General features: G+C 46.0%; 1 protein-coding gene across 5 annotated transcripts in view; it reads left to right on the plus strand.

The window, feature by feature from the left end:
• LOC143808872 (T-cell differentiation antigen CD6-like) overlaps window positions 1–27,221 on the plus strand; it is a 467,903-nt gene that overhangs the window by 54,423 nt on the left and 386,259 nt on the right. For all 5 annotated transcript variants that reach the window (XM_077292011.1, XM_077292012.1, XM_077292013.1 and 2 more), the window contains exons 3-4: window positions 20,685–20,993; window positions 21,083–21,376. In XM_077292011.1, coding sequence (XP_077148126.1) covers window positions 20,685–20,993; window positions 21,083–21,376 — 603 coding nt within the window. The remainder of the gene's footprint in view (window positions 1–20,684; window positions 20,994–21,082; window positions 21,377–27,221) is intronic.

The following is a 27,221-nucleotide window of genomic DNA, read 5'->3' on the forward strand; positions in this document are numbered from 1 at the left end:
GCTCGCTCATCACTATTCAGCACTTCAGTAATATTGTTTTTCGAGAATTCTTGGATCAATTTATTGTTGTTTCGACCATGATTAAGGTACTCTGTCTGTGACCTCCTTTTTTGTTAATACAGGTCCTTCTCAAAAAATTAGCATATAGTGTTAAATTTCATTATTTACCATAATGTAATGATTACAATTAAACTTTCATATATTATGGATTCATTATCCACCAACTGAAATTTGTCAGGTCTTTTATTGTTTTAATACTGATGATTTTGGCATACAACTCCTGATAACCCAAAAAACCTGTCTCAATAAATTAGCATATTTCACCCGTCCAATCAAATAAAAGTGTTTTTTAATAACAAACAAAAAAACCATCAAATAATAATGTTCAGTTATGCACTCAATACTTTGTCGGGAATCCTTTGGCAGAAATGACTGCTTCAATGCGGCGTGGCATGGAGGCAATCAGCCTGTGACACTGCTGAGATGTTATGGAGGCCCAGGATGCTTCAATAGCGGCCTTAAGCTCATCCAGAGTGTTGGGTCTTGCGTCTCTCAACTTTCTCTTCACAATATCCCACAGATTCTCTATGGGGTTCAGGTCAGGAGAGTTGGCAGGCCAATTGAGCACAGTAATACCATGGTCAGTAAACCATTTACCAGTGGTTTTGGCACTGTGAGCAGGTGCCAGGTCGTGCTGAAAAATGAAATCTTCATCTCCATAAAGCATTTCAGCCGATGGAAGCATGAAGTGCTCCAAAATCTCCTGATAGCTAGCTGCATTGACCCTGCCCTTGATGAAACACAGTGGACCAACACCAGCAGCTGACATGGCACCCCACACCATCACTGACTGTGGGTACTTGACACTGGACTTCAGGCATTTTGGCATTTCCTTCTCCCCAGTCTTCCTCCAGACTCTGGCACCTTGATTTCCGAATGACATGCAAAATTTGCTTTCATCAGAAAAAAGTACTTGGGACCACTTAGCAACAGTCCAGTGCTGCTTCTCTGTAGCCCAGGTCAGGCGCTTCTGCCGCTGTTTATGGTTCAAAAGTGGCTTTACCTGGGGAATGCGGCACCTGTAGCCCATTTCCTGCACACGCCTGTGCACGGTGGCTCTGGATGTTTCCACACCAGACTCAGTCCACTGCTTCCTCAGGTTCCGGTCACCTCTTCTCGTTGTACAGCGTTTTCTGCCACATTGTTTCCTTCCAACAGACTTACCATTGAGGTGCCTTGATACAGCACTCTGGGAACAGCCTATTTGTTGAGAAATTTCTTTCTGGGTCTTACCCTCTTGCTTGAGGGTGTCAATGATGGCCTTCTTGACATCTGTCAGGTCGCTAGTCTTACCCATGATGGGGGTTTTGAGTAATGAACCAGGCAGGGAGTTTTTAAAAGCCTCAGGTATCTTTTGCATGTGTTTAGAGTTAATTAGTTGATTCAGAAGATTAGGGTAATAGGTCATTTAGAGAACCTTTTCTTGATATGCTAATTTATTGAGACAGGTTTTTTGGGTTATCAGGAGTTGTATGCCAAAATCATCAGTATTAAAACAATAAAAGACCTGACAAATTTCAGTTGGTGGATAATGAATCTATAGTATATGAAAGTTTAATTGTAATCATTACATTATGGTAAATAATGAAATTTAACACTATATGCTAATTTTTTGAGAAGGACCTGTAGTCTACTGGTTCTTAAACGGAGCTTTTATATGGCTTAATTAAAAGCTAAGTTGTAAATATTTTAAAAAGTGTCCTCTCTGAATTCTTCCTTTCTTTTTCTTATCTGGATATTTGTTGAAAAACTTTCTCAGGCAAAAGTACTGGGTCCAGAAAATGCTTATCTTATCTTTATGACAACTTTATCTTTCAAAAGGAAGAAAAAAGAACAAGCGGATCTGCAATTTGGACCTAATTCTTACCGACAGGAGGAAATGGTTGAGGAAGTAAAGTTGTCTTGGAATTTAGGGGGCAGCAATCATGAATTTTGGATTAGAAGAGGAGGAAGATCAGCGAGGACTCAGACTTTAAGGTTGGACTTCAGAAAAGCAGATTTTAATGGACTCAGAAAGAGGGTAGGAAAAGTCAAATGGCTGGATTTTCTAAAGGACAAAAATGTCCAAGAAGATGGTAGATTTTGCTAAATGAAATTCTCACTACACAATCTGTAACAATTGCAAAAAGAAGGAAGAATTGGAAGCATTTAAAGAGACCAGGATGGTAATGTAAACTAATCAATTGTTAAAAAGGAAAAAAGAAATGTACAATAAATGGAAAGAGGTCGGCATATCTAAAGAAGAATATAATGGTGTCTGCAGGGAATGCAGGGCAAGAGTTAGAAGTGCTAAAGCCAGTAATGAAGTGAGGCTTGCAAGTTAGACCAAAAGCAGCAAAAAAAGGATTTTGGAGGAATGTCAAAAGCAAAAGAAAAGTCAAATATGCTTTAGGATTTTTACATGATGAAAAGGGTGAAGTGGTCAATAATGATGTTGAGAAAACGAACCTTTAAATTCCTAATTTGCATCTATGTTCTCTAAGAAAGCAAATGTAACATCAACTGATCTTCACAGGGCCATCGAAGGAATAAAAGAATCCACTCTATCCAAAAATAGTGAGATGGTGAGGGAACACTTATATTCATTTAGATTAGCTAAATCACCTGGTCCAGATGAATTACATCCTAGGGTATCGCAAGAGTTAGCAGAGGAAATTGCAGAACCATTAGCCCGAATCTTTGAAAAATCCTGGAAAACAGGAGAAGTCCCAGAAGATTGGAGAAGGGCAAATGTTGTCCCTATCTTCAAAAAAGGAAGCCAGGAAATTACAGGCCAGTGAGTTTTACTTCTATACCAGGAAAGATCTGTGAACAAATTATTAAACAGCATGTATGTAAGTACTTGGATGAGAATACGGTAATTAACCAGAGCCAGCATGGGTTAGTAGCAAATAAGTCATCCCAGACTCATCTAATTTCCTTCTATGATGGAATCACTGACTGGGTGGATCAGGGAAATGCAGTAGATGTAGTATATCTTGACTTCAGCAAAGCATTTGATAAAGTATGTCATACTATCTGTAGCGCCCACATCTGTGTCTGCAGTCCCTCTCTCCCTGCAAAGAAACTAGCATACTCACCGCCGAGACTCCCGTCCTGCTCCTTCCGAGCTTGCTATTGTCCAGGGTGGGTGCACTCCTAGCAGGTCTGCAGGCACTGTGCATGCACCCTTCCTCTTTCTTAAAGGGGCCACACGTGTTCCTCTAAAGTGTCCCCAGCCAATAGCTGGAGATCTCTTACAATTTAAAGCGCCTCCAACATGGAGGTGCCTGTGCAATGTTGTGCATTTGTTCCTAAAACGCTCGTCAGTTATCAGGTCACTGTACTTGCATCTCAGCCTGCTGCACCAGCCAGTGCTCACCTCAACGGCAGCCAAGACAACTGCACCCGCCAGTGCTTACCTCAACGGCATCTGAGCCAGCTGCACCCGCCAGTGCTCATCTCAACTGCAGCCGAGCCAGCTGCACCTACCAGTGCTCACCTCAAAGGCAGCTGAGCCAGCTGGATCCCTCAGTGTTCATCTCTCCGCCAGACTGTCCTGTCATCTTCCTGCATCTGTTGGACATTCCCCGGGCCATCCCAGCTATCCTTTCCTAGGGGTCAGCAGCCATCTTCCCAAGGTCAGTCCTGGAGTAGCACCTGGATCACCTCCCTTGTCTCTCCTCTGACCGCAGTGTCATTAGCTGCTGCATGTCCGTGGTCAAATTGGGTGAGGCTCCTAGTCACGCCCCTCCATGTCTTCCTTGGGCTTTGAAACAGTGGTTCCACCACCCAGCCTATTACACAATCCTTATTGAGAAAATGACCAAGTATGGGATTGAAAACGCTACGGTTAGGTGAATTCATAACTGGCTCAGTGATCATACTCAAAGAGTGGTAATAAATGGTTGCACATCCAATTGAAAAAGTGTTTTAAGTGGGGTACCACAAGGCTCTGTCCTGGCCCCAGTGCGGTTCAACATTTTTATAAATGACTAAGGCTAGGTTCACATTGCGTTAACAGAAGCCCATTCACCACATGCGTTAACCGGCTGTTGTTAACACAAGTGCCAATTTGTCATCGCTCTAGCGCAGATAGAGCATCTGCTAGCTCTATCTGCGCTAGCAGTAACGGACCCGGAAATGCTGCAGCCCGCGTCTTAGGGTCCGTCACTCAATGACGGCACATAGCTAGCGCACACCCATTGTGGGCGTGCGCTAGCGATGCGTCTGTCATAGGAATTAATGGCGGCGTTAACGGACTACGTTCCACCAAAGTTATGCCGCGGTGTAACGTAGTCCGTCTAACGAACGCCTATAACGCAGTGTGAACCCAGCCTTAGATTAGTTTACCTTCAGTTTTATGATCTGGTGGCCTAGGAGCAGCATGGGACGTACTCTGGAGAAGGTGGTACTTGTACTGACCGCAGACCCTGAACTTAACACCGCAACTAGAAGTAGCCGTGGAATGTACCTAGCGCTCCCTGGACATCTCGACACAGCCGGAGGACTAATTACCCCTAGAGATAGAAAAGGGAAAACTATCTTGCCTCAGAGAAAATTCCCAAAGGATAGGCAGCCCCCACAAATATTGACTGTGAGAGGAGAGGGAAATAACATACGCAGACTGAAAACAGATTTTAGCAAAGGAGGCCACTTCTAGCTAAATAGAAAGGATAGGACAGAGTACTATGCGGTCAGTATAAAAAACACTAGAAAATCCACCACAGAAAATACAAAATCTCCACAGCTAACTAAAGATATGGAGGGTATATCTGCATCTCCAGAGATACCAGCTGGCTAATCAAATCCATATACAGACCAAGCTGGACAAGACAAAAACATGGAAAAGAACTGAACAATAGACCACAGCATGTGGACAGCAAAATAGGCCAGAACTTAACTTTGTTGAAAAGAACAGCAAAGCAGGAGAGACCAGGAAAGGATGTGAATCCTCCAGGAACAATGGACAACTGGCACTGACTAAAGGGTCAAGCAAGACTAAATAGCCCAGTCCGAATTGCAGAAAGTGAACACACCTGATAACTGCTGTGATTCAGAGACAGCAGCGCTACCACTTACAACCACCGGAGGGAGCCCAAGAGCAGAATTCACAACAGTACCCCCCCTTGAAGAGGGGTCACCGAACCCTCACCAGAGCCCCCAGGCCGATCCGGACGAGCCAAATGAAAGGCACGAACCAAATGCTCAGCATGAACATTGGAGGCAACAACCCAAGAATTATCCTCCTGGCCATAACCCTTCCATTTGACAAGATACTGAAGCTTCCGCCTCGAAAAACGAGAATCCAAAATCTTCTCAACCACATACCCCAACTCCCCATCAATCAACACCGGGGCAGGAGGATCAACAGAGGGAACAACGGGCACCACATATTTCCGCAACAAAAATCTATGAAAAACATTATGGATGGAAAAAGAGGCTGGAAGGGCCAAACGAAAAGACACTGGATTGATAATCTCAGAAATCCTATAAGGGCCAATAAACCGAGGCTTAAACTTAGGGCAAGAAACCTTCATAGGAACATGACGGGAAGACAACCAGACCAAATCCCCAACCCGAAGCCGGGAACCAACACACCGACGACGGTTAGCAAAACTCTGAGCCCCCTCCTGAGACAACACCAAATTGTCAACAACATGAGCCCAAATTTGCTGCAACCTATCAACCACAGAGTCCACCCCAGGACAATCAGAAGGCTCAACCTGCCCCGAAGAAAAACGAGGATGAAAACCAGAGTTACAAAAGAAGGGTGAAACCAAGGTAGCAGAACTAGCCCGATTATTAAGGGCAAACTCGGCCAATGGCAAGAAAGCCACCCAATCATCCTGATCAGCAGACACAAAGCATCTCAAATAAGTTTCCAAAGTCTGATTAGTTCGCTCGGTTTGGCCATTTGTCTGAGGATGAAATGCGGAAGAAAAAGACAAATCAATGCCCAGCCTAGCACAAAAGGCCCGCCAAAACCTAGAAACAAACTGGGAACATCTATCAGACACAATATTCTCTGGAATGCCTTGCAAACGAACCACATGCTGAAAAAACAACGGAACCAAATCGGAAGAGGAAGGCAACTTAGGCAAAGGTACCAAATGAACCATCTTAGAAAACCGGTCACAAACCACCCAGATAACTGACATCCTCTGGGAAACCGGAAGATCCGAAATAAAATCCATAGAAATATGCATCCAAGGCCTCTCAGGGACAGGCAAAGGCAAAAGCAACCCACTAGCGCGGGAACAGCAAGGCTTGGCCCGCGCACAAGTCCCACAGGACTGCACAAAAGAACGCACATCCCGTGACAAAGAAGGCCACCAAAAGGACCTACCAACCAAATCTCTGGTACCAAAAATCCCAGGATGACCAGCCAACACAGAACAATGAACCTCCGAAATCACTTTACTAGTCCATCTGTGAGGAACAAACAGTTTCCCCACTGGACAGCGGTCAGGTTTTTCAGCCTGAAATTCCTGAAGAACCCGTCGTAAATCAGGGGAGATGGCAGAAAGAATCACCTCATCCTTCAGAATACCGACCGGCTCAAGGACCCCAGGAGAATCAGGCAAAAAGCTCCTAGAGAGGGCATCAGCCTTAACATTCTAAGAACCCGGAAGATACGAGACCACAAAATCAAAACGGGAGAAAAACAGGGACCATCGGGCCTGTCTAGGATTCAGCCGTTTGGCAGACTCGAGGTAAATCAGATTCTTATGATCGGTCAAGACCACAATACAGTGCTTGGCCCCCTCAAGCCAATGTCGCCACTCCTCAAATGCCCACTTCATAGCCAACAACTCACGATTGCCAACATCATAATTGCGTTCCGCAGGGGAAAACTTTCGATAAAAGAAGGCACATGGTTTCATCAAGGAACCATCAGAATTCCTCTGAGACAAAACGGCCCCTGCCCCAATCTCAGAAGCGTCAACCTCAACCTGAAAAGGAAGAGAAACATCTGGCTGACGCAACACAGGGGCAGAAGTAAATTGGCGTTTAAGCTCCTGAAAGGCAGAAACAGCCGCAAAGGACCAATTCGTCACATCAGCGCCCTTCTTCGTCAAATCGGTCAGGGGTTTAACCACACTGGAGAAGTTGGCAATGAAACGGCGATAAAAATTAGCAAAACCCAAAAATTTCTGAAGGCTCTTCACGGATGTGGGCTGGATCCAATCATGAATGGCCTGAACCTTAACCGGATCCATCTCTATAGATGAAGGAGAGAAAATGAAGCCCAAAAAAGAAATCTTCTGTACTCCAAAGAGGCACTTAGACCCCTTCACAAACAAGGCATTATCACAAAGGATCTGAAATACCATCCTGACTTGTTTCACATGAGACTCCCAATCATCTGAAAAAATCAAAATATCATCCAAATATACAATCATGAATTTATCAAGATAATTCCGAAATATATCATGCATGAAGGACTGAAACACAGATGGAGCATTAGAGAGTCCAAATGGCATCACAAGGTATTCAAAATGGCCTTCGGGCGTATTAAACGCAGTTTTCCATTCGTCACCCTGCTTAATACGAACAAGATTATATGCCCCTCGAAGGTCAATTTTAGTAAACCAACTAGCCCCCTTAATCCTAGCAAACAAATCAGAAAGCAAAGGCAAAGGGTATTGGAATTTGACCGTGATCTTATTCAAGAGGCGATAATCAATACAGGGTCTCAAAGAGCCATCTTTTTTGGCAACAAAGAAAAAACCTGCTCCCAATGGTGAAGAAGATGGCCGAATATGCCCCTTCTCCAAGGACTCCTTAACATAGCTCTGCATGGCGGTATGTTCTGGCACAGACAGGTTGAAAAGTCGGCCTTTAGGGAACTTACAGCCTGGAATCAAGTCAATAGCACAATCACAGTCCCTATGCGGTGGAAGGGAACTGGATTTGGGCTCATTGAATACATCCTGGAAATCTGACAAAAACTCAGGAATTTCAGAAGAGGGGGAGGAGGCAATTGACATCAAGGGAACGTCACCATGAACCCCCTGACAACCCCAACTAGTCACAGACATAGATTTCCAATCCAACACCGGATTATGCACCTGTAACCATGGGAAACCCAGCACAATAGCATCATGCAAATTATGCAACACCAGAAAACGATAATCTTCCTGATGGGCTGGTGCCATGCACATGGTCAGCTGTGTCCAAAACTGAGGTTTATTTTTAGCCAACGGTGTAGCATCAATGCCCCTCAAAGGAATAGGACTCTGCAAAGGCTGCAAGGGGAAACCACAATGTCTGACAAATTCTAAGTTCATTAAGTTTAGAGCGGCGCCTGAATCCACAAATGCCATGACAGAAAATGACGATAATGAGCAGATCAGGGTCACAGATAAGAGAAATTTAGGTTGTACAGTACTGATAGTAACTGAACTAGCGATTCTCTTGGTACACTTAGGGCAATCAGAAATAACATGAGCAGAATCGCCGCAGTAAAAACACAACCTATTCTGACGTCTAAATCCTTGTCGTTCAGCTCTAGACACAATCCTATCACACTGCATAGGCTCAGGACTCCGCTCGGAAGACAATGTCATATTGTGCACAATTCTGCGCTCGCGCAAGCGCCGATCAATCTGAATAGCCTGAGACATAGAATCACTCAGACCAGCAGGCGTGGGGAACCCCACCATAACATCTTTAACGGATTCAGAAATACCCTTTCTGAAAATTGCAGCCAAGGCATCCTCATTCCATTTAGTCAGTACAGACCATTTTCTAAACCTCTGGCAATATGACTCTGCCGCTTCTTGACCTTGACACAGGGCCAACAAGGTCTTCTCAGCATGATCCACTGAATTAGGTTCGTCATACAATAACCCAAGCACCTGAAAAAAGGTGTCAACATTAAGCAACGCCGGATTCCCAGGTTCCAGGGTAAATGCCCAATCCTGGGGGTCACCACGCAGCAGAGATATAACAATTTTAACCTGCTGGATGGGATCACCAGAGGAACGGGTTTCAGAGCAAAAAACAGTTTACAGTTATTTTTAAAGCTCAAAAATTTGGACCTATCCCCAAAAAACAAATCAGGAGTTGGAATTCTAGGCTCTAAAACTGGAGTCTGAACGATATAATCGGAAATACCCTGTACTCTAGCAGCAAGTTGATCCACACGAGAAGTTAATCCCTGAACATCCATACCAGCGCCGAACTCCTGAGCCACCCAGAGGTGAAGAGGGAAGGAAAAAAAAAAAAACACAACAGACTACAGAAAAAAAATGGCTCAGCACTTTCCTTCCCTTCTTCTGAGATGCGGTTAACTCATTGTGGCCAGTTGTACTGTTATGATCTGGTGGCCTAGGAGCAGCATGGGACGTACTCTGGAGAAGGTGGTACCTGTACTGACCGCAGACCCTGAACTTAACACCGCAACTAGAAGTAGCCGTGGAATGTACCTAGCGCTCCCTAGCCATCTCGACACAGCCGGAGGACTAATTACCCCTAGAGATAGAAAAGGGAAAACTATCTTGCCTCAGAGAAAATCCCCAAAGGATAGACAGCCTCCCACAAATATTGACTGTGAGAGGAGAGGGAAATAACATACGCAGACTGAAAACAAATTTTAGCAAAGGAGGCCACTTCTAGCTAAATAGAAAGGATAGGACAGAGTACTATGCGGTCAGTATAAAAACACTAGAAAATCCACCACAGAAAATACAAAATCTCCACAGCTAACTAAAGATATGGAGGGTATATCTGCATCTCCAGAGATACCAGCTGGCTAAACAAATCCATATACAGACCAAGCTGGACAAGACAAAAACATGGAAAAGAACTGAACAATAGACCACAGCATGTGGACAGCAAAATAGGCCAGAACTTAACTTTGTTGAAAAGAACAGCACAGCAGGAGAGACCAGGAAAGGATGTGAATCCTCCAGGAACAATGGACAACTGGCACTGACTAAAGGGTCAAGCAAGACTAAATAGCCCAGTCCGAATTGCAGAAAGTGAACACACCTGATAACTGCTGTGATTCAGAGACAGCAGCGCTACCACTTACAACAACCGGAGGGAGCCCAAGAGCAGAATTCACAACACTTCAGTTCCCTTATCAAATTTGTAGATGATGCAAAGCTAGGAGGCATAGCTAACACTAGAGAATGCAGAGAGAGGATTCAGAAGGATCTAGATAAGCTTAAACAATGGCTAGTGACTAATAAATACTAGTCTAACAGGGAGAAATGCAAGATTCTACATCTGAGCAAGAAAAACAAAAATTACATTTTCAATGGAATATGCAAATTGCCTCTTCAGAGAAAAAGAGGACTTGAACTTTATAGCACCACCTGTTGGAAGTAGCGATCCTACAAGTCACAACCAACCCTTTAACGAGTCGTGCAATATGACTTAGGATAAAAAGCCAAATCAGCATCTCAATTCGCAGACACTGTGTTTCGGGCTGTTGGCCCTCATCAGTGTGAAGCATGAGAACTAATTTGGCTAGGTGAGAGGCTAGTTCTCATGCTTCGCACTGATGAGGGCCAACAGCCCGAAACACAGTGTCTGCGAATTGTCATAGAGCAGAGCACCCTGTCACAGCTGCAGCCGGCATTCATCTTGATGTGCATCATCACCAGGGTTGGCTCAAGTTTTCGTGGGCCTCGGGCGAAAGATTATTAGTGTGCCCCTTTAACACATGCCACTTGCCTTGCCATCGGCAAGGTTTCAAAGGAGCTCTGTAAGGACAAGCACAGACCTCCGGCTGTCATAGCAACCCATCAACGACCATGTTAGATATACACCAGATGATGGCTGGATAGCCAAAAGAGAGTTGTGTTTTTATAATGTTTTAAGCCTGTTTACATTTTCTAGCTATTCCATTTTTTACATCAATAGAAGATTTTCAGTCTGCCTACACCTTTTGATCCATAGTATCTTCAAGTGTGTGGATGGATGGGTGTGTGAGGATGGATAAGTGTGTGGATGTGTGAATGGATGGATGCCTGTGCGTGTGTGGATGGATGGATGTGTGTGCGTGTGGATGGATGGAAGTGTGTGCCTGTGTGGATGGATGGATGTGTGTGTGAGTATGGATGGATGCGTGTGTGGATGGATGGATGCGTGTGGATGGATGGATGCGTGTGTGGATGGATACAGGTAATACAATGATCTCTGGTGACATTATACACAGTAGCACCATATATAGTGTATGGTGTACAGGTCAATAGTGATCACCAGTGACATTATACTCAGGAGCTCTGTATGTAGTGTCCGTGTACAGGTAATACAGTGATCACCAGTGACATTATACACAGGAGATCTGTATGTAGTGTCAGTGTACAGGTAATACAGTGATCACTAGTGACATTATACTTAGGAGCTCTGTATATATTGTCAGTGTACAGGTAATACAGTGATCACCAGTGACATTATACTCAGGAGCTCTGTATGTAGTGTCCGTGTACAGGTAATACAGTGATCACCGGTGACATTATACACAGGAGATCTGTATGTAGTGTCAGTGTACAGGTAATACAGTGATCATCAGTGACATTATACTCAGGAGCTCTGTATATATTGTCAGTGTACATGTAATACAATGATCTCCAGTGACATTATACTGTACACAGTAGGTCTGTATATAGTGTATGGTGTACAGGTCAATACAGTGATCACCAGTGACATTATACACAGGAGCTCTGTATATAGTGTCAGGGTTCAGGTAATACAGTGATCATCAGTGACATTATACTCAGGAGCTCTGTATATAGTGTCAGTGTACAGGTAATACAGTGATCACCGGTGACATTATACTCAGGAGCTCTATATATAGTGTCAGGGTACAGGTAATACAGTGATCACCAGTGACAACATACACAGGAGCTCTGTACACAGTATACAATATATAGTGTAAGTGTGCAAATAATATGCAAATTGCCTCTTCAGAGAAAAAGAGGACTTAAACTCTATAGCGCCACCTGTTCGAAGTAGCGATCCTACTTCCATCTCCAATGGAAGTCTTCAAACAGAGGCTGGACAGACATCTATCTGGGATGGTTTAGTGAATCTTGGCCTGCATTGAGCAGGGGGTTGGACATGATGACCCTTGAGGTCCCTTCAAACTCATACAGACATAGAATCATAGAATGTTAGTTATAGGAAATGTGTGAGGAGGAGGAGGAGATGTATGTATGTTTAGGAGTGATAAAGATTATTATTATATTTATATAGCGCCAACATATTCCACAGCGCTCTACAATTCAACGGTTCATATAATAATAATAATAATAATAATTTTTATTTATAGAGCGCCAACATATTCCGCAGCGCTTTACAACTTATGGAGGGGACTTGTACAGACAATAGACATTACAGCATAACAGAAATCACAGTTCAAAACAGATACCAGGAGAAATGAGGGCCCTGCTGCTCGCAAGCTTACAAACTATAGGAAAAGGGGAGACACGAGAGGTGGATGGTAACAATTGCTTTAGTTATTTGGACCAGCCATAGTGTAAGGATCGAGTGTTCATGTAAAGCTGCATGAACCAGTTATCAGCCTAAGTATGTAACAGTACAGACACAGAGGGCTATTAACTGCATAAAGGGTATGAGAACATGATACGAGGAACCTGATTATGTTTTTTTTAAAACATTTTTTATGATAGGCCACACAGGGATCGTTAGGTTAATGCATTGAGGCGGTAGGCCAATCTGAACAAATGAGTTTTTAGGGCACGCTTAAAACTGTGGGGATTGGGGATTAATCGTATTAACTTAGGTAGTGCATTCCAAAGAATCGGCGCTACACGTGTAAAGTCTTGGAGACGGGAGTGGGAGGTTCTGATTATTGAGGATGCTAACCTGAGGTCATTAGCGGAGCGGAGGACACGGGTAGGGTGGTAGACTGAGACCAGAGAGGAGATGTAGGGTGGTGCTGAGCCATGGAGTGCTTTGTGGATGAGGGTAGTAGTTTTGTACTGGATTCTGGAGTGGATGGGTAGCCAGTGTAATGACTGGCACAAGGTAGAGGCATCGGTGTAACGGTTGGTGAGGAATATGATCCTGGCTGCAGCATTCAGGACAGATTGGAGCGGGGAGAGTTTGGTAAGAGGGAGGCCGATTAGTAGAGAGTTACAATAGTCCAGACGAGAATGAATAAGTGAAACAGTAAGAGTTTTTGCAGAGTCGAAAGTAAGAAAAGGGCGAATTCTAGAAATGTTTTTGAGATGCAGATAAGAGCGAGCCAGTGAACGGATGTGGGGCGTGAATGAAAGCTCGGAATCAAGGATGATCCCAAGGCAGCGGGCATGTTGCTTTGGACTAATGGTGGAACCGCACACGGAGATGGCAATGTCAGGCAAAGGTAGATTAGTAGAGGGAGAGAACACGAGGAGTTCAGTTTTTGACAGGTTCAGTTTCAGATAGAGGGAGGACATGGTGTTAGAGACAGTGGTAAGACAATCACTGGTAATTGGTAACCAATAGGGGCAGTATACAAAGAGAAGAGGAGGGGGCCTAGGACTGATCCTTGAGGAACCCCAACAGTAAGGGGAAGGTAAGAGGAGGAACCAGCAAAACATACAGTGAAGGATCGGTCAGAGAGATAGGAGGAGAACCAGGAGAGAATGGTGTCCTTGAGGCCGATGGAGCGGAGCATATTGAGGAGGAGCTGATGATCCACAGTATTGAATGCTATGGAGAGATCCAAGAGAATTAGCATGGAGTAGTGACCATTAGATTTAGCTGTTAGTAGGTCATTAGAGACTTCAGTGAGGGCAGTTTCAGTAGAGTGTAAAGAGCGGAAACCAGATTGAAGAGGGTCGGGAAGAGAGTTATCTGAGAGATAGCGGGTAAGACGGGAGTGCACCAGGCATTCGAGGAGTTTAGAGATGAAGGGAAGATTAGAGACAGGTCTATAATTAGCGGCACAGTTTTGGTCGAGGGATGGTTTTTTAAGTAATGCATGTATGATGGCATGCTTAAATGAGGAGGGAAAAATACCGGAAGTGAGAGAAAGGTTGAATATTTTTGTTAGGTGAGAGGTGACAGCTGGGGAAAGGGACTGGAGGAGATGTGACAGAATGGGGTCACTGGTGCAAGTGGTCGGGCGAGAAGATGCAAGGAGCCTGATTACTTCTTCTGTAACTGGCTCAAAGTCAGAGATTGAACTAGATGCAGTGAGGGAGGGAGGACAGTGCATGGTATGAAGAGATTGGGAGATGATTTCCTGTCGAATAAGGTCAATTTTTTCTATGAAGTAATTGGCCAGATCGTCAGCGCGGAGATCCGTGGTTGGGGCCTGCTCTCTTGGGTTGAGTAGGGACTGGAAAGTGTCAAAGAGACGTTTAGGGTTATTTGACAGTGAGGTGATCAGGGTGTTGAAATAGGTTTGCTTGGAGAGGTGAAGGGCAGAGTTGTATGTTTTAAGAATGAACTTATAATGGATGAAATCTTCAGGTAGATTAGATTTTCTCCACAGACGTTCGGCGCACCTGGAGCACCGCTGCAGGAAACGTGTTTGCAGCGTGTGCCACGGTTGTCGCCGTCTGTGCCGAGTTGTTCTATGTATAGGAGGTGCAGCTTCATCCAGGGCACTTTGCAGGGTTTCATTGTAATGCTTCAGAGCAGAATCAGGACATGAGATGGAGGAAATTGGGGCCAATGAGGACTGCAAGTTCTTCATAAGTTTCTGGGTGTTAATGGCCTGTATGTTTCTATAAGTGTGGAAAGTGGGGGTGACCTGAGAGGGATGACAGTTCTTGATAGAGAATGAAAGAAGGTTGTGGTCAGAGAGCGGGAGAGGGGAGTTTGTGAACTCGTCCATTGAGCAAAGCCGGGAGAAGACCAAGTCAAGGGAGTTTCCATCTTCATGCGTTGGAGAGTTAGTATGCTGCGAGAGGCCGAAAGAGGAGGTTAGAGATAAAAGGTGAGAAGCAGATGGGGAAAGGGGAGAAGCAATGGGGATGTTGAAATCACCCATGATAAGGGTGGGGGTGTCACAAGAGAGAAAGTGTGGAAGCCAGGTGGCAAAGTGATCCAGGAACTGATGAGAGGGGCCGGGAGGACGATACACCACCGCCACTCGCATGGAGAAGGGGACGTAGAGTCCGACAGCATGGACCTCAAAGGAAGGGAATACAAGTGAGGGTACTTGGTGGATAATTTGGAAGGTACATTTTGGTGAAAGGAGCAGACCAACGCCTCCACCTGCTCTGTTGTCTGATCTTGGGGTATGAGAAAAGTGTAGTCCACCATATGAAAGAGCAGCAGCAGCGGTGGTGTCTGACTGCTGGATCCAGGTTTCAGTAAGAGCCAGGAGATTAAGAGAGTTAGAAAGGAAGAAGTCATGAATGAAGGAGAGTTTATTACACACAGAGCGAGAATTCCAAAGGGCACAATTGAAAGAGACAGAAGGCATGCAGGGGATATTAATAAGGTTAGAGGGGTTTCTGATTGTAGCAATTGGGAGGTTTGACTGGCTATCACAAGGGGGGCTGGGGTTGGGAGAGATGTCTCCAGCAACTAGGAGAAGGAGGATAGAAAGAGTGAGCAGATGGTTAAGTGATTTTGTGTGAGCGTCTCTTTTGTTGGATGGTGGGACTGAATGGATCAGCGCTGTTAAGCAATGTGAACAGAGCATGAGTGCTATACATAGGAGAGGCAAGGACAGAGGGGCCGATATGGATGGAGTGTAGAGAGTTAGTGCAAGGGCGGTGAATGTGAGTGAATGCAGCAGCCAGGATATAGATTATACAAATACATATGGTGAGTATTTGTTCTGTTTCAAATGAATAGGGAATAGATTTAGTTTTTCTTACCTGTCTCCTGCCCTGTCTAACTGCCATGTTATAACTGCCGAGTACTTAGAAAAAAGTACTTTAAATAAATGTACACGAATAATAGTGCATGAATGCACCCCTGCACGAATGCATCCCCAAAGTATGTCTACATTTATAGAAGGCTAGCTCTTAGATCTCACTTTTTTTCCCCCTCTCGTTACCAATCAATCTAACCCAGTTGAGACAGCAGGACACAATAAATGTAGTGATCAGATAAACAAATGTCCAGGTCTACATGGATCATAAACCGCTTTGAAACAGTGATGTGATCTCTCTGCATAAAGGACAAGCAGAAGTGAGTTAAATATCTATAAACAAAAACTAAGATGGCTAACATATATAGATATATGCAGGATTCAATGCCAAAGATAGAATGACTCAGATACCATTCAGGCTGCTTGCTGTCAGGGAGTGGAGCAATAGACATACAGGATATTTCAGTTCAGAGAATGAATGATAAGTTTACCTGGATGAAGAGAAAAGAGATGCTTGTTATATTCTGCCATGTTATAACTGCCAAGTACTTAGAAAAAAGTACTTTGAATAAATGTACACGAATAATAGTGCACGAATGCACCCCTGCACGAATGCATCCCCAAAGTATGTCTACATTTATAGAAGGCTAGCTCTTAGATCTCCTTTTTTTTCTCGTTACCAATCAATCTACCTCAGTTGAGACAGCAGGACACAATAAATGTAGTGATCAGATAAACAAATGTCCAGGTCTACATGGATCATAAACCGCTTTGAAACAGTTATGTGATCTCTGCATAAGGACAAGCAGAAGTGAGTTAAATATCTATAAACAAAAACAATTGCATAATAAGATGGCTAACATATATAGATATATGCAGGATTCAATGCCGAAGATAGAATGACTCAGATACCATTCAGGCTGCTTGCTGTCAGGGAATGGAGCAATAGACATGCAGGATATTTCAGTTCAGAGAATGAATGATAAGTTTACCATTCAGGCTGCTTGCTGTCAGGGAATGGAGCAGTAGACATGAGTACAACTCATAACTAACAATGTTAAAGATAATTCAATAATTAGAGCAAAATAATGACTCTAACCCCACTAACCCTAAACCTAAGAGCTTACAATCTACAATAAGGTGGGGGAGACACAAAGTACAGGGGCTTAGTTACAATAATGGTCCGTCATTGGGGGATAGATGTATTTGTGGTGCTGTTGGCAGGGCTGCCACTAGAAATTTCGGGGCCCCATACTGGCAAAATTTTTGGGGCCCCCTTGAGACTCCGCCCAGGCTCCACCCCAGCCCCGCCTCCACGCTCCACCCCTCAAACTGTCCACAGTCCCACCGCTCTCTCTTGGAAAAACTCCACTTCTCACCAATCACACATTGAGGGTACGTGTCCACCTTCAGGATGGCCGGCGGTTGCGTCGGACGGCAAACCCGCTCTGCGCTAAGCCCCGCCCCCTACTGTGACGTGATGATGCCGGATGTGTTCATTGCACACATTCGGGATCATCGCACCCCACACATAGGGCCCTGTGTTATAGCTTGCGGCGGCGCAGCTGCCGCAAGGAACACGGACATGCTGCGATCTTAAAAGACGCGGCGCATGTCCGGAGTCGCAGAGCCGCCGGGTGCGTGTTACCACGCATAGTGGAGACGGGATTTCATAAAATCCCCTTCACTATGCTGGAACATCTGGACGCTGCGTGTTTGACGCTGTGCCCCCACGCAGCGTCAAACACGCAGCGTTTACTTAACGTGGACACATACCCTAACAGTTCCCATCACCAGATCACACATATAGCCGGCAGCTTTTGTTTTTGGCCAAAAGATTTTGTAAGCCGCCACCATAACACGGTAGACACTTTTGGCCGGGCCCTACTCTGCTGTAACCTATTAAATATTTGTTAAAATATGCAAAACAATTTACGTATATTTTTATTTATTTTTCAATTTTTAAAATGACCAATAATATCACATACAAAGAACAAATACCACCGCACCATGACCAGACCACATATTACCACCACAGTGATCGAATAATATCACATACAAGGGACAAATACCGCAACACCATGTCCAGACCACATATTACCACCACATAGTGACTGAATACTACAATTCTGATCAGTAATAAAAAAAGCACCACACTATCACCATAAGTGCCATTATACACAGGAGCTCTGTATATAGTATACAGTGTATAGTTTCAGTGTATAGGTAACACACTGACTCACCAGTGACGTCTCTAGGTGAAGTCCTTCATCTTTCATCCAGCACAGACCACCATCATGTCTTCCAGCCAGGACTCGTCTCTGCAGGAAATAACAGAGTTATCTCGAGCTCCGCTTGCAGAACACATTACTTAATTTTTCCCAACTTCTACATTACACAACATGGAGAAAAAAAGGCGACATAGTGTCACTCTACATAGTAACAGGACCACCCCCTCATTTAAAACAGTGTACTCAAAAAATAAAATAAATACATTACTGCAGTAATAATATCCCTAAATTAGTCCCTATGGTAATAATATTCCCCATCCTGGCCCCCGTGTGTCTCATTCCTGGCATCAGCCATATGTTCTCCCATCCTGCCCTCATGAGTCTCCTTTCTGCACCATATGATCTCCCCATCCTGCCCCATCAGTCTCCATCATATCCATCCAGCCCCATGATCCGATTCCTGCACGATCTGTCTCCAATCATGCCCCCATGTCGTTCATCATACCCCATATCTCCATTCTGCCCCCGTGCCCAGCATTCTGCCCCCGTGCCCAGCATACTGCCCCCTGTGTCCAGCATACTGCCCGTGTCCAGCGTTCTGCCCCTGTGTCCAGCATTCTGCCAGTGTCCAGCATACTGCCCCTGTGTCCAGCATACTGCCCCTTTGTCCAGCATACTGCCCCTTTGTCCAGCATACTGCCCCTTTGTCCAGCATACTGCCCCCTGTGTCCAGCATTCTGCCCCCTGTGTCCAGCATTCTGCCCCGTGTGCAGCATTCTGCCCCCTTTGTCCAGCATACTGCCCCCGTGCCCAGCATTCTGCCCCGTGTCCAGCATTCTGCCCCCTTTGTCCAGCATACTGCCCCCGTGCCCAGCATTCTGCCCCGTGTCCAGCATACTGCCCCCTTTGTCCAGCATACTGCCCCCGTGCCCAGCATTCTGCCTGTGTCCAGCATTCTGCCCCGTGTCCAGCATTCTGCCCCCTTTGTCCAGCATACTGCCCCCGTGCCTAGCATTCTGCCCCATGTCCAGCATTCTGCCCCGTGTCCACCATCTCTGCCCCCTGTGTCCAGCATACTGCCCCTTTGTCCAGCATTCTGCCCCCTGTGTCCAGCATTCTGCCCCCTGTGTCCAGCATTTTGCCCCCTGTGTCCAGCATTCTGCCCCCTGTGTCCAGCATTCTGCCCCCTGTGTCCAGCATTCTGCCCCCTTTGTCCAGCATTCTGCCCCGTGTCCAGCATCTCTGCCCCCTGTGTCCAGCATCTCTGCCCCGTGTCCAGCATCTCTGCCCCCTGTGTCCAGCATACTGCCCCTTTGTCCAGCATACTGCCCCTTTGTCCAGCATTCTGCCCCCGTGCCCAGCATTCTGCCCCATGTCCAGCATTCTGCCCCGTGTCCAGCATTCTGCCCCCTTTGTCCAGCATACTGCCCCCGTGCCCAGCATTCTGCCCCTGTGTCCAGCATTCTGCCCCCTTTGTCCAGCATTCTGCCCCCTTTGTCCAGCATACTGCCCCCGTGCCCAGCATACTGCCCCCGTGCCCAGCATTCTGCCCCCTTTGTCCAGCATTCTGCCCCCTTTGTCCAGCATACTGCCCCCGTGCCCAGCATTCTGCCTGTGTCCAGCATTCTGCCCCCGTGCCCAGCATTCTGCCCCCTTTGTCCAGCATACTGCCCCCGTGCCCAGCATTCTGCCCCGTGTCCAGAATTCTGCCCCATGTCCAGCATTCTGCCCCCGTGCCCAGCATTCTGCCCCCGTATCCAGCATTCTGCCCCATGTCCAGCATTCTGCCCCGTGTCCAGCATCTCTGCCCCCTGTGTCCAGCATCTCTGCCCCGTGTCCACCCCAAGAATACCATCCCTACAGTCAAGCATGGTGGTGGCAGCATCATGCTGTGGGGCTGTTTCTCAGCCAAGGGGCCTGGCCATCTGGTCCGCATCCATGGGAAGATGGATAGCACGGCCTACCTGGAGATTTTGGCCAAGAACCTCCGCTCCTCCATCAAGGATCTTAAGATGGGTCGTCATTTCATCTTCCAACAAGACAACGACCCAAAGCACACAGCCAAGAAAACCAAGGCCTGGTTCAAGAGGCAAAAAATCAAGGTGTTGCAGTGGCCTAGTCAGTCTCCTGACCTTAACCCAATTGAAAACTTGTGGAAGGAGCTCAAGATTAAAGTCCACATGAGACACCCAAAGAACCTAGATAACTTGGAGAAGATCTGCATGGAGGAGTGGGCCAAGATAACTCCAGAGACCTGTGCCGGCCTGATCAGGTCTTATAAAAGATGATTATTAGCTGTAATTGCAAACAAAGGTTATTCCACAAAATATTAAACCTAGGGGTTGATTAATAATTGACCCACACTTTTATGTTTAAAATTTATAAAATTTAACTGAGCAACAAAACTTTTTGGTTTGTAAGATTTATGCATCTGTTAATAAATCCTGCTCTTGTTTGAAGGCTCTAACTTATTTGCATCTTATTAAACCTGCTAAATCTGCAGGGGGTTGAATACTACTTGTAGGCATTGTATGTGTAAGAAACGTATCTTGTAATTCCACCAATTCCCTACATTATTATGGTCATTAGTGTTATCATCTTTGTATCGTCCACAGAACAACCTGTCTTGCGTCTCTCGGGAACCCGTGATCCATGTGCTGGCCGTGTGGAGATTTTCAAGGATGGATTCTGGGGCTCTGTGTGTCACGATGGGTGGGACGCCATGGATGCAGAGATTACATGTAAACAGATGAAGTGCGGCTCAGCTTTATCAGCACTAGGAGCATCACATTTTGGAAGTGGACACCCACAAATCCATCTAAATGAGGTGAACTGCACAGGCAGTGAGAACTCTTTATGGGAATGTCCAGCAAATGGTACACGAGAGTGTTCAACAAAAGAACATGCGGGGGTTGTCTGTTCAGGTGAGGGACCACACAAACGCGTATTGTCTTTTTTGTATTATACGTTTTGGCATTCATAACATGTCTCTTTTTTGTTTCCGATTCTGTAGAACATCGGGATGTAAGACTATCTGGAGGTGCAAACAACTGTTCAGGTCGTGTAGAAGTCTATCTCAGTGGTGTGTGGGCCACAGTGTGTGATAGTCACTGGTATACGGAAGACTCGGTAATGCTCTGCAATTATCTTGGATGTGGACCCTTCCAGCAAGAAACGAAGCATGAACACTCCCTAAGTACATACGCAGCTTTTCTGTGCCATAAAGCAAAGTCTCTCTGGAACTGCACCGTGTATAAGAAGGCTCATATGTGCCCCCAATCAAAGGCTCTTGGGCTAATATGTCAAGGTAAGGACTATCTAAGACTTCATAAAGGGGACCTCTCACTGTTCGTAGTCACCAAGCCACCAGCTCATTATTAGTTTTAGTCATAGCTTGACACTCTGGCATTAGGTAGTGAAGGATTTGTACATTACCTAGGAGTTGAGCCCTTTATCTGTGGCAGATGAGGACCACGGCAGTATACCATATATCACTGTTGATGGACTCATCTCCTGGATACAACTTACACGTGTGAGTGGTTTCGTGGCACTGAACATAGGGTTAGCTATCTAAAGAATATATTATTTCTTTCCTCAAGATATCACTAACTCATGAATTACAAGTGGTAGGACAATGGAATGAAACTGAAAGGGAGACGATACAGATTAGATATTAGAAAAAAGCTTTTTGACAATGAGGGCGATCAATGATTGGAACAGGCTGCCACAAGAGGTACCGAGTTCTCCTTCAATGGAAGTCTTCAAACAGAGACTGGACAGACATCTGTCTGAGATGGTTTAGTGAGTCCTACATTGAGCAGGGGGTTGGACACGATGACCCTTGAGGTACCTTCCAACTATAACATTCTTTGATTTCTATTTCCCCCCTTACATAAGACAGTGGTTGTTTTGGGGGTCTGTATTTTCTAAATGGGCAGAATGTGATTCTACAAGTGGAGGTTTGTTTTACATTTTTTATTTGTTAGTCACTGGGAAGATGACTCTTGTGAAGGAGCAGCATACCGGAAAGATGTGTTGTGTTTGTTGAGCTCTCCATGGGAGTTTCCATACCTGGGCTTCCCGACACACTACCTGCAGTTACCTGAGTAATTTGTCCATGACAGTGATGTATTATCCACATCAATAGGCCCTGCTATCAGGGTTATAGGTGAAGGACACCTTGCTAAAGTGAACCTGTACCAGGAAACCTTTGTTTTGCTTGCTTCCTTCGGGGCGCTGCCCTCTGTGGTGCTCCACACTGAGTTTTGCAAGTTGCCCAGCATGGCTCTGTCCTCATTGCCCTTGGATCTTATAGCCTACTGAGATACACACCTGTGTTTTAGGATTGAGATTCTAGAGTCTTGTTTTTGGTGTTGCGGACAAAGAAATGAAAAAATGTGGCACTCACCCAGTTGTTGCTGTGTAATTTCGTGATATTTATTGAAGACAAGCTTTAAAATCCATCAGGACTGCAGGTACATAGGGAGGGTGCGGTAAATGGAGTACGGACTACGGCCGTTTCGCACAACAAGTGCTTCGACGGGTCCAGATCGATTGTTTTTGGTGTGCTTCTACTTGTAAAACCTTCAGTAATCCTGCATACCTTCAGCTTCGCTGTTTACCCTCACTCTAACTTCTCTTTTTATTACTGGACTTTGTTTATATTGCATTTATCTTTGCTGGGTTTCATTTTAACTGATTTTGTTAACTGATGTGAGTCACCCACCAAGGCAATGGGGATACTCGGCACCGAGTCCGGTCACACTTAAAGGGGATGTCACGGTGGCTGCGACCCGGTCCGTGGCTCTGGGACTCAATTGAAAGGGGAAGGTCTTTTAAGGGGAATTGTAAGTAAAGTCTATTGTTCGTGACGCTACCTGTGGGGTGATGGTATGGCGGCTGGATGGTGACGCTTCCCACAGGTGAAGCGGGGTCCCCAGGGCTCCCAAGGTGTAAGGCAGGGATGTTGTGTTGCAGGTCAATAGCGCAAGACACAGGGTTGCAGTCTTTACCTGGTTTACTGGTGGTAGCAGGCCACAGTCCAGGGTACTGGTAACAGGTACAGAAGGGGTCCAGACAGCCCGGAAACACATGTAAATCCCATTGGCAGGTCAGGTTGGGAGCCTTCCACTATGCGCAGCTTTTCTGGTCCCTTGGTCCCTGAAGTTTAATGGCAAGGTACTCCTTTCTCTCCTGTCCTGGGACAGTACCTGCACGGTCGGCAGCTTTAGCCATTCTCTTGGGGTCTCAGGCATGGTGACTCCAGGCTCTGACTGCTGCTGTACCTCAGGTGTTGTACGGGCAGTTTGCATATAGTTATATGCCCTCCGGTTCTGCTGTGTGGCTTGCAGCTCCCCACAGCCTATGGCTCCCGGTGCCCGGTTTCTGTGCTCTTCCTCCTAGGAGGCCCACTCGCAGCCTCTCTGAGCTCTCAATCGCTCCTCTGCTCCTTTCCTGTCTCATGTCTCTCTCAGACTAAACTGAACTAACTCCTCCACCAGACTAGGATCTATATAGGGAAGTTCCCCTAAAACCGGGTTTTGAGCTCCCTCTCCTGGCCTGGAGTCAGAATGTGTTGTGTGTGGGATAACCTGCCAAAGGGATCCCTCTTGTTTCCAGGCATAGCACTACCCTCCCTGAGAAGAAGGCAGCACTACACTGGTACCCGAACCCCTGGGGTGCCACAGATGCACCGTGCACAGCTCCAAAGTGACATAGGTTTTTTATTTGTGGGAAGATTCCTTGGCATGGGCTGCGCCATTGTGGGAGTGCAACGACGTAATGTTCCATGCCCTACCATTCTTCCTGACTGTCCTTAGTCAAGTATTTGATGAACATGGTCACGTTCATTAAAGGAAATCTATCACCACATTTGACTTATCTAATCTACTATTATAGGCATACAGGTTATAGAATGCTGCAAAAAGTCATCCCTGTATAACTCATAAGAATAGATTTGAGCTATCTAATGTGGTGACAGATTTCCTTAAAGCTCTTAGTCCCTCATATTACGTGCGGCATGGAATTCACTCTGTGGAACATTATGCCATCCAGTTCCACACCCTATCTGATAATTTTGCCTGGAACAATGACTCTCTCCTGGCTGTCTTCTATGCCTACCTGTCTAATCAGGTCAAGGAATAACTAACTAGATTACCCAGTGGGTAACATCTTGGTTTTGTAATTACCACAAAGCTCTACTGCAACTACCTTCTCTGACACTATTGGGGGGTGTCACGATCATGGACCAGACCTCAATCACAGGACAATAAAACTCTCACACTCCTTATCTATGAACTGTTCCAATATTTACAGCCACAACTGTTTCTCCCCATCCCACATTGATAGTTCTGCTTCAAGTCACTTTTCTTCTCTATTGCATTATTCCTATGTCCTCTTGTGCATAAATATTTTGTGTTATTCTGCGCCTGATGAAGAGCCCTGAGTAGTCTCAAAAGCTTCAATTAGTTGACATCTTTTCAGTTACCTTTTAATGGCTATCAACCACTGAGAACTCTTAAGCGTTATTTAAAGAAATTTTCCGGTTCCATGGTCTTTCAGCTCCTATACTTTCTGACCATGGTGTGCAATTTGTTTCCACCTTCTGGAAGATGCTCTGCAAGAACTTAAACATTTCCATGAACTTTCCTCAGCTCGTCGCCTCCAAAAGGTAATGGGCAACCTGAAACAGTCAGTCAAGCAATAGTTACGAATATTCTCAATGCTCATTAAGATAATCGGCCAGATCTGCTTCCTTGAGCAAAATTCTCCAGTCACAATTCTTCCTCAGAATCTTGTGGAAAACCTCCATTTGTTACAATATACAGCTGAGAACCTTGTCTTCCATTCAAAATCCTATACCCTGTTGGGAAACAGTATCTCTCAAGACACCCTCCCTTATCCTCCCTTCTTTCGAGGTTCACTCTGTCCGTATCTACGCTCCCTCCAATCTCCAAATGGCTGTCATATACCGACCACCGGACTCAGCCACTCCCTTCATCGACCAATTCTCCACCTGGCTCCTTCACTTTCTCTCTGCCGACATCCCCACCATCATCATGGGCGACTTTAATATCCCTACTGACACCCACCAGCCAGCAGCCTCCAAACTACTGGCCCTTACTTCATCCTTTGGACTCACCCAGTGGTCCTCCACAGCCACCCACACAGACGGACATACACTAGACCTCATCTTCACCCGCCTCTGTTCCTTTTCTAACCTCACAACCTCTCCCTTCCCCCTATCTGACCACCATCTACTCACCTTCTCATCCTTGTCCTCCTCACCTGCCCCCCATGTCCAGCCATTACCACATCCTCGCAGAAACCTCGCACATATAGACACTCACAGACTCTCAGACTCTCTCCTACCCCTGTCCTCCATATCTTCACTGCATGACACGGACAGCGCCACCGCTTTCTATAACTCGACCCTCACATCAGCCATAGACTCAGTCGCCCCTCTCATGCATGGCACAGTGCGACAAACCAATAGGCAACCTTGGCATAACAATGTCACAAAAAAACTTCGACAATTATCCAGGGTTGCGGAGCGGCGATGGAAGAAAACACGCCTGCCAGACGACTTCACTGCCTTCAAACAAGCTACATTTCACTTCAAATCAGCCCTCACCTCTGCTAAACAGACCTATTTCACTAACCTTGTATCTTCACTATCCTACAACCCAAAACAACTGTTCTGCACATTTAACTCTCTCCTCCGCCCACCACTGCCACCTCCAACTCCCTTCATCTCTTCCGAGGACTTTGCCACCTACTTCAAAAACAAGATCGACCAAACAAGGCAAACCTTTACTTGTCCACCACCCCAACCACTCCATACACCAGACCTCTGCCCTTCCCTAATAACCTCCCTCTCCAACATCACTGAAGGAGAGCTTACTTGCCTCTTTTCCAAATCACACCTCACAACCTGTGCACTTGACCCCATGCCTTCCCACCTGCTCCCCAACCTCACTAACACGCTTATTCCAGCCCTAACCCATCTCTTCAACCTATCGCTCTCCTCTGGTACCTTCCCCTCTGCCTTCAAACATGCCACCATCACACCTATCCTCAAAAAAACTAACCTTGACCCAACTGCTATGCCCAGCTATCGCCCCATATCGCTGCTCCCATTTGCTTCAAAACTCCTTGAGCAGCATGTCCATGGTCAACTTTCCTCCCACCTCTCATCTAACTCTCTCCTTGACAACCTCCAATCTGGCTTCCGCCCCCACCACTCCACCGAAACTGCCCTGACAAAAATTACTAATGACCTAGTCACAGCCAAAGCTAACAGACAGTTCTCCATCCTCCTCCTTCTTGACCTGTCCTCTGCTTTCGACACAGTCGATCACTGCCTACTGCTACAGATTCTTTCTTCCCTTGGCATCAAAGACCTCGCCCTGTCCTGGATTGCCTCATACCTATCCAACCGCACATTTAGCGTTTCCCACTCCCACACTACCTCCTCATCCCGCCCTCTCTCTGTTGGAGTCCCTCAAGGCTCTGTCCTAGGACCCCTACTTTTTTCCATCTATACCCTTCGCCTAGGACAACTCATAAAGTCCCATGGCTTCCAGTACCATCTGTATGCAGACGACACTCAGATCTATCTCTCTGGCCCAGATGTCACCTCCCTGCTGTCCAGAATCCCAAGTGTCTGTCAGCCATATCCTCCTTCTTCACCTCTCGCTTCCTAAAACTCAATGTAGACAAAACCGAACTCGTCATCTTTCCCCCACCTCACGTATCCCACCTACCCAATCTATTTATTATGGTAAACGGCATCACGCTCTCTCCCGCTCCTGAAATCCGCTGCCTCGGGGTAACTCTTGACTCTGCCCTGTCCTTCAAACCTCACGTCCAAGCTCTTGCCACATCCTGTCGCCTCCAACTCAAAAATATTGCCAGAATCCGTCCCTTCCTCAGCCCACAATCTACCAAAACTCTTGTACATGCTCTCATCATCTCCCGCCTCGATTACTGCAACACCCTCCTCTGTGGCCTCCCCGCTAACTCTCTTGCACCACTCCAGTCTGTCCTCAACTCTGCTGCCCGCCTAATCCACCTCTCTCCTCGCTACTCCTCTGCTTCTCCCCTCTGCAAATCCCTCCACTGGCTCCCAATCCCTCAACGAATCCAGTTCA

Source organism: Ranitomeya variabilis, chromosome 2 (genome assembly GCF_051348905.1).
Source record: "Ranitomeya variabilis isolate aRanVar5 chromosome 2, aRanVar5.hap1, whole genome shotgun sequence".
Taxonomy (NCBI): Eukaryota; Metazoa; Chordata; class Amphibia; order Anura; family Dendrobatidae; genus Ranitomeya; species Ranitomeya variabilis.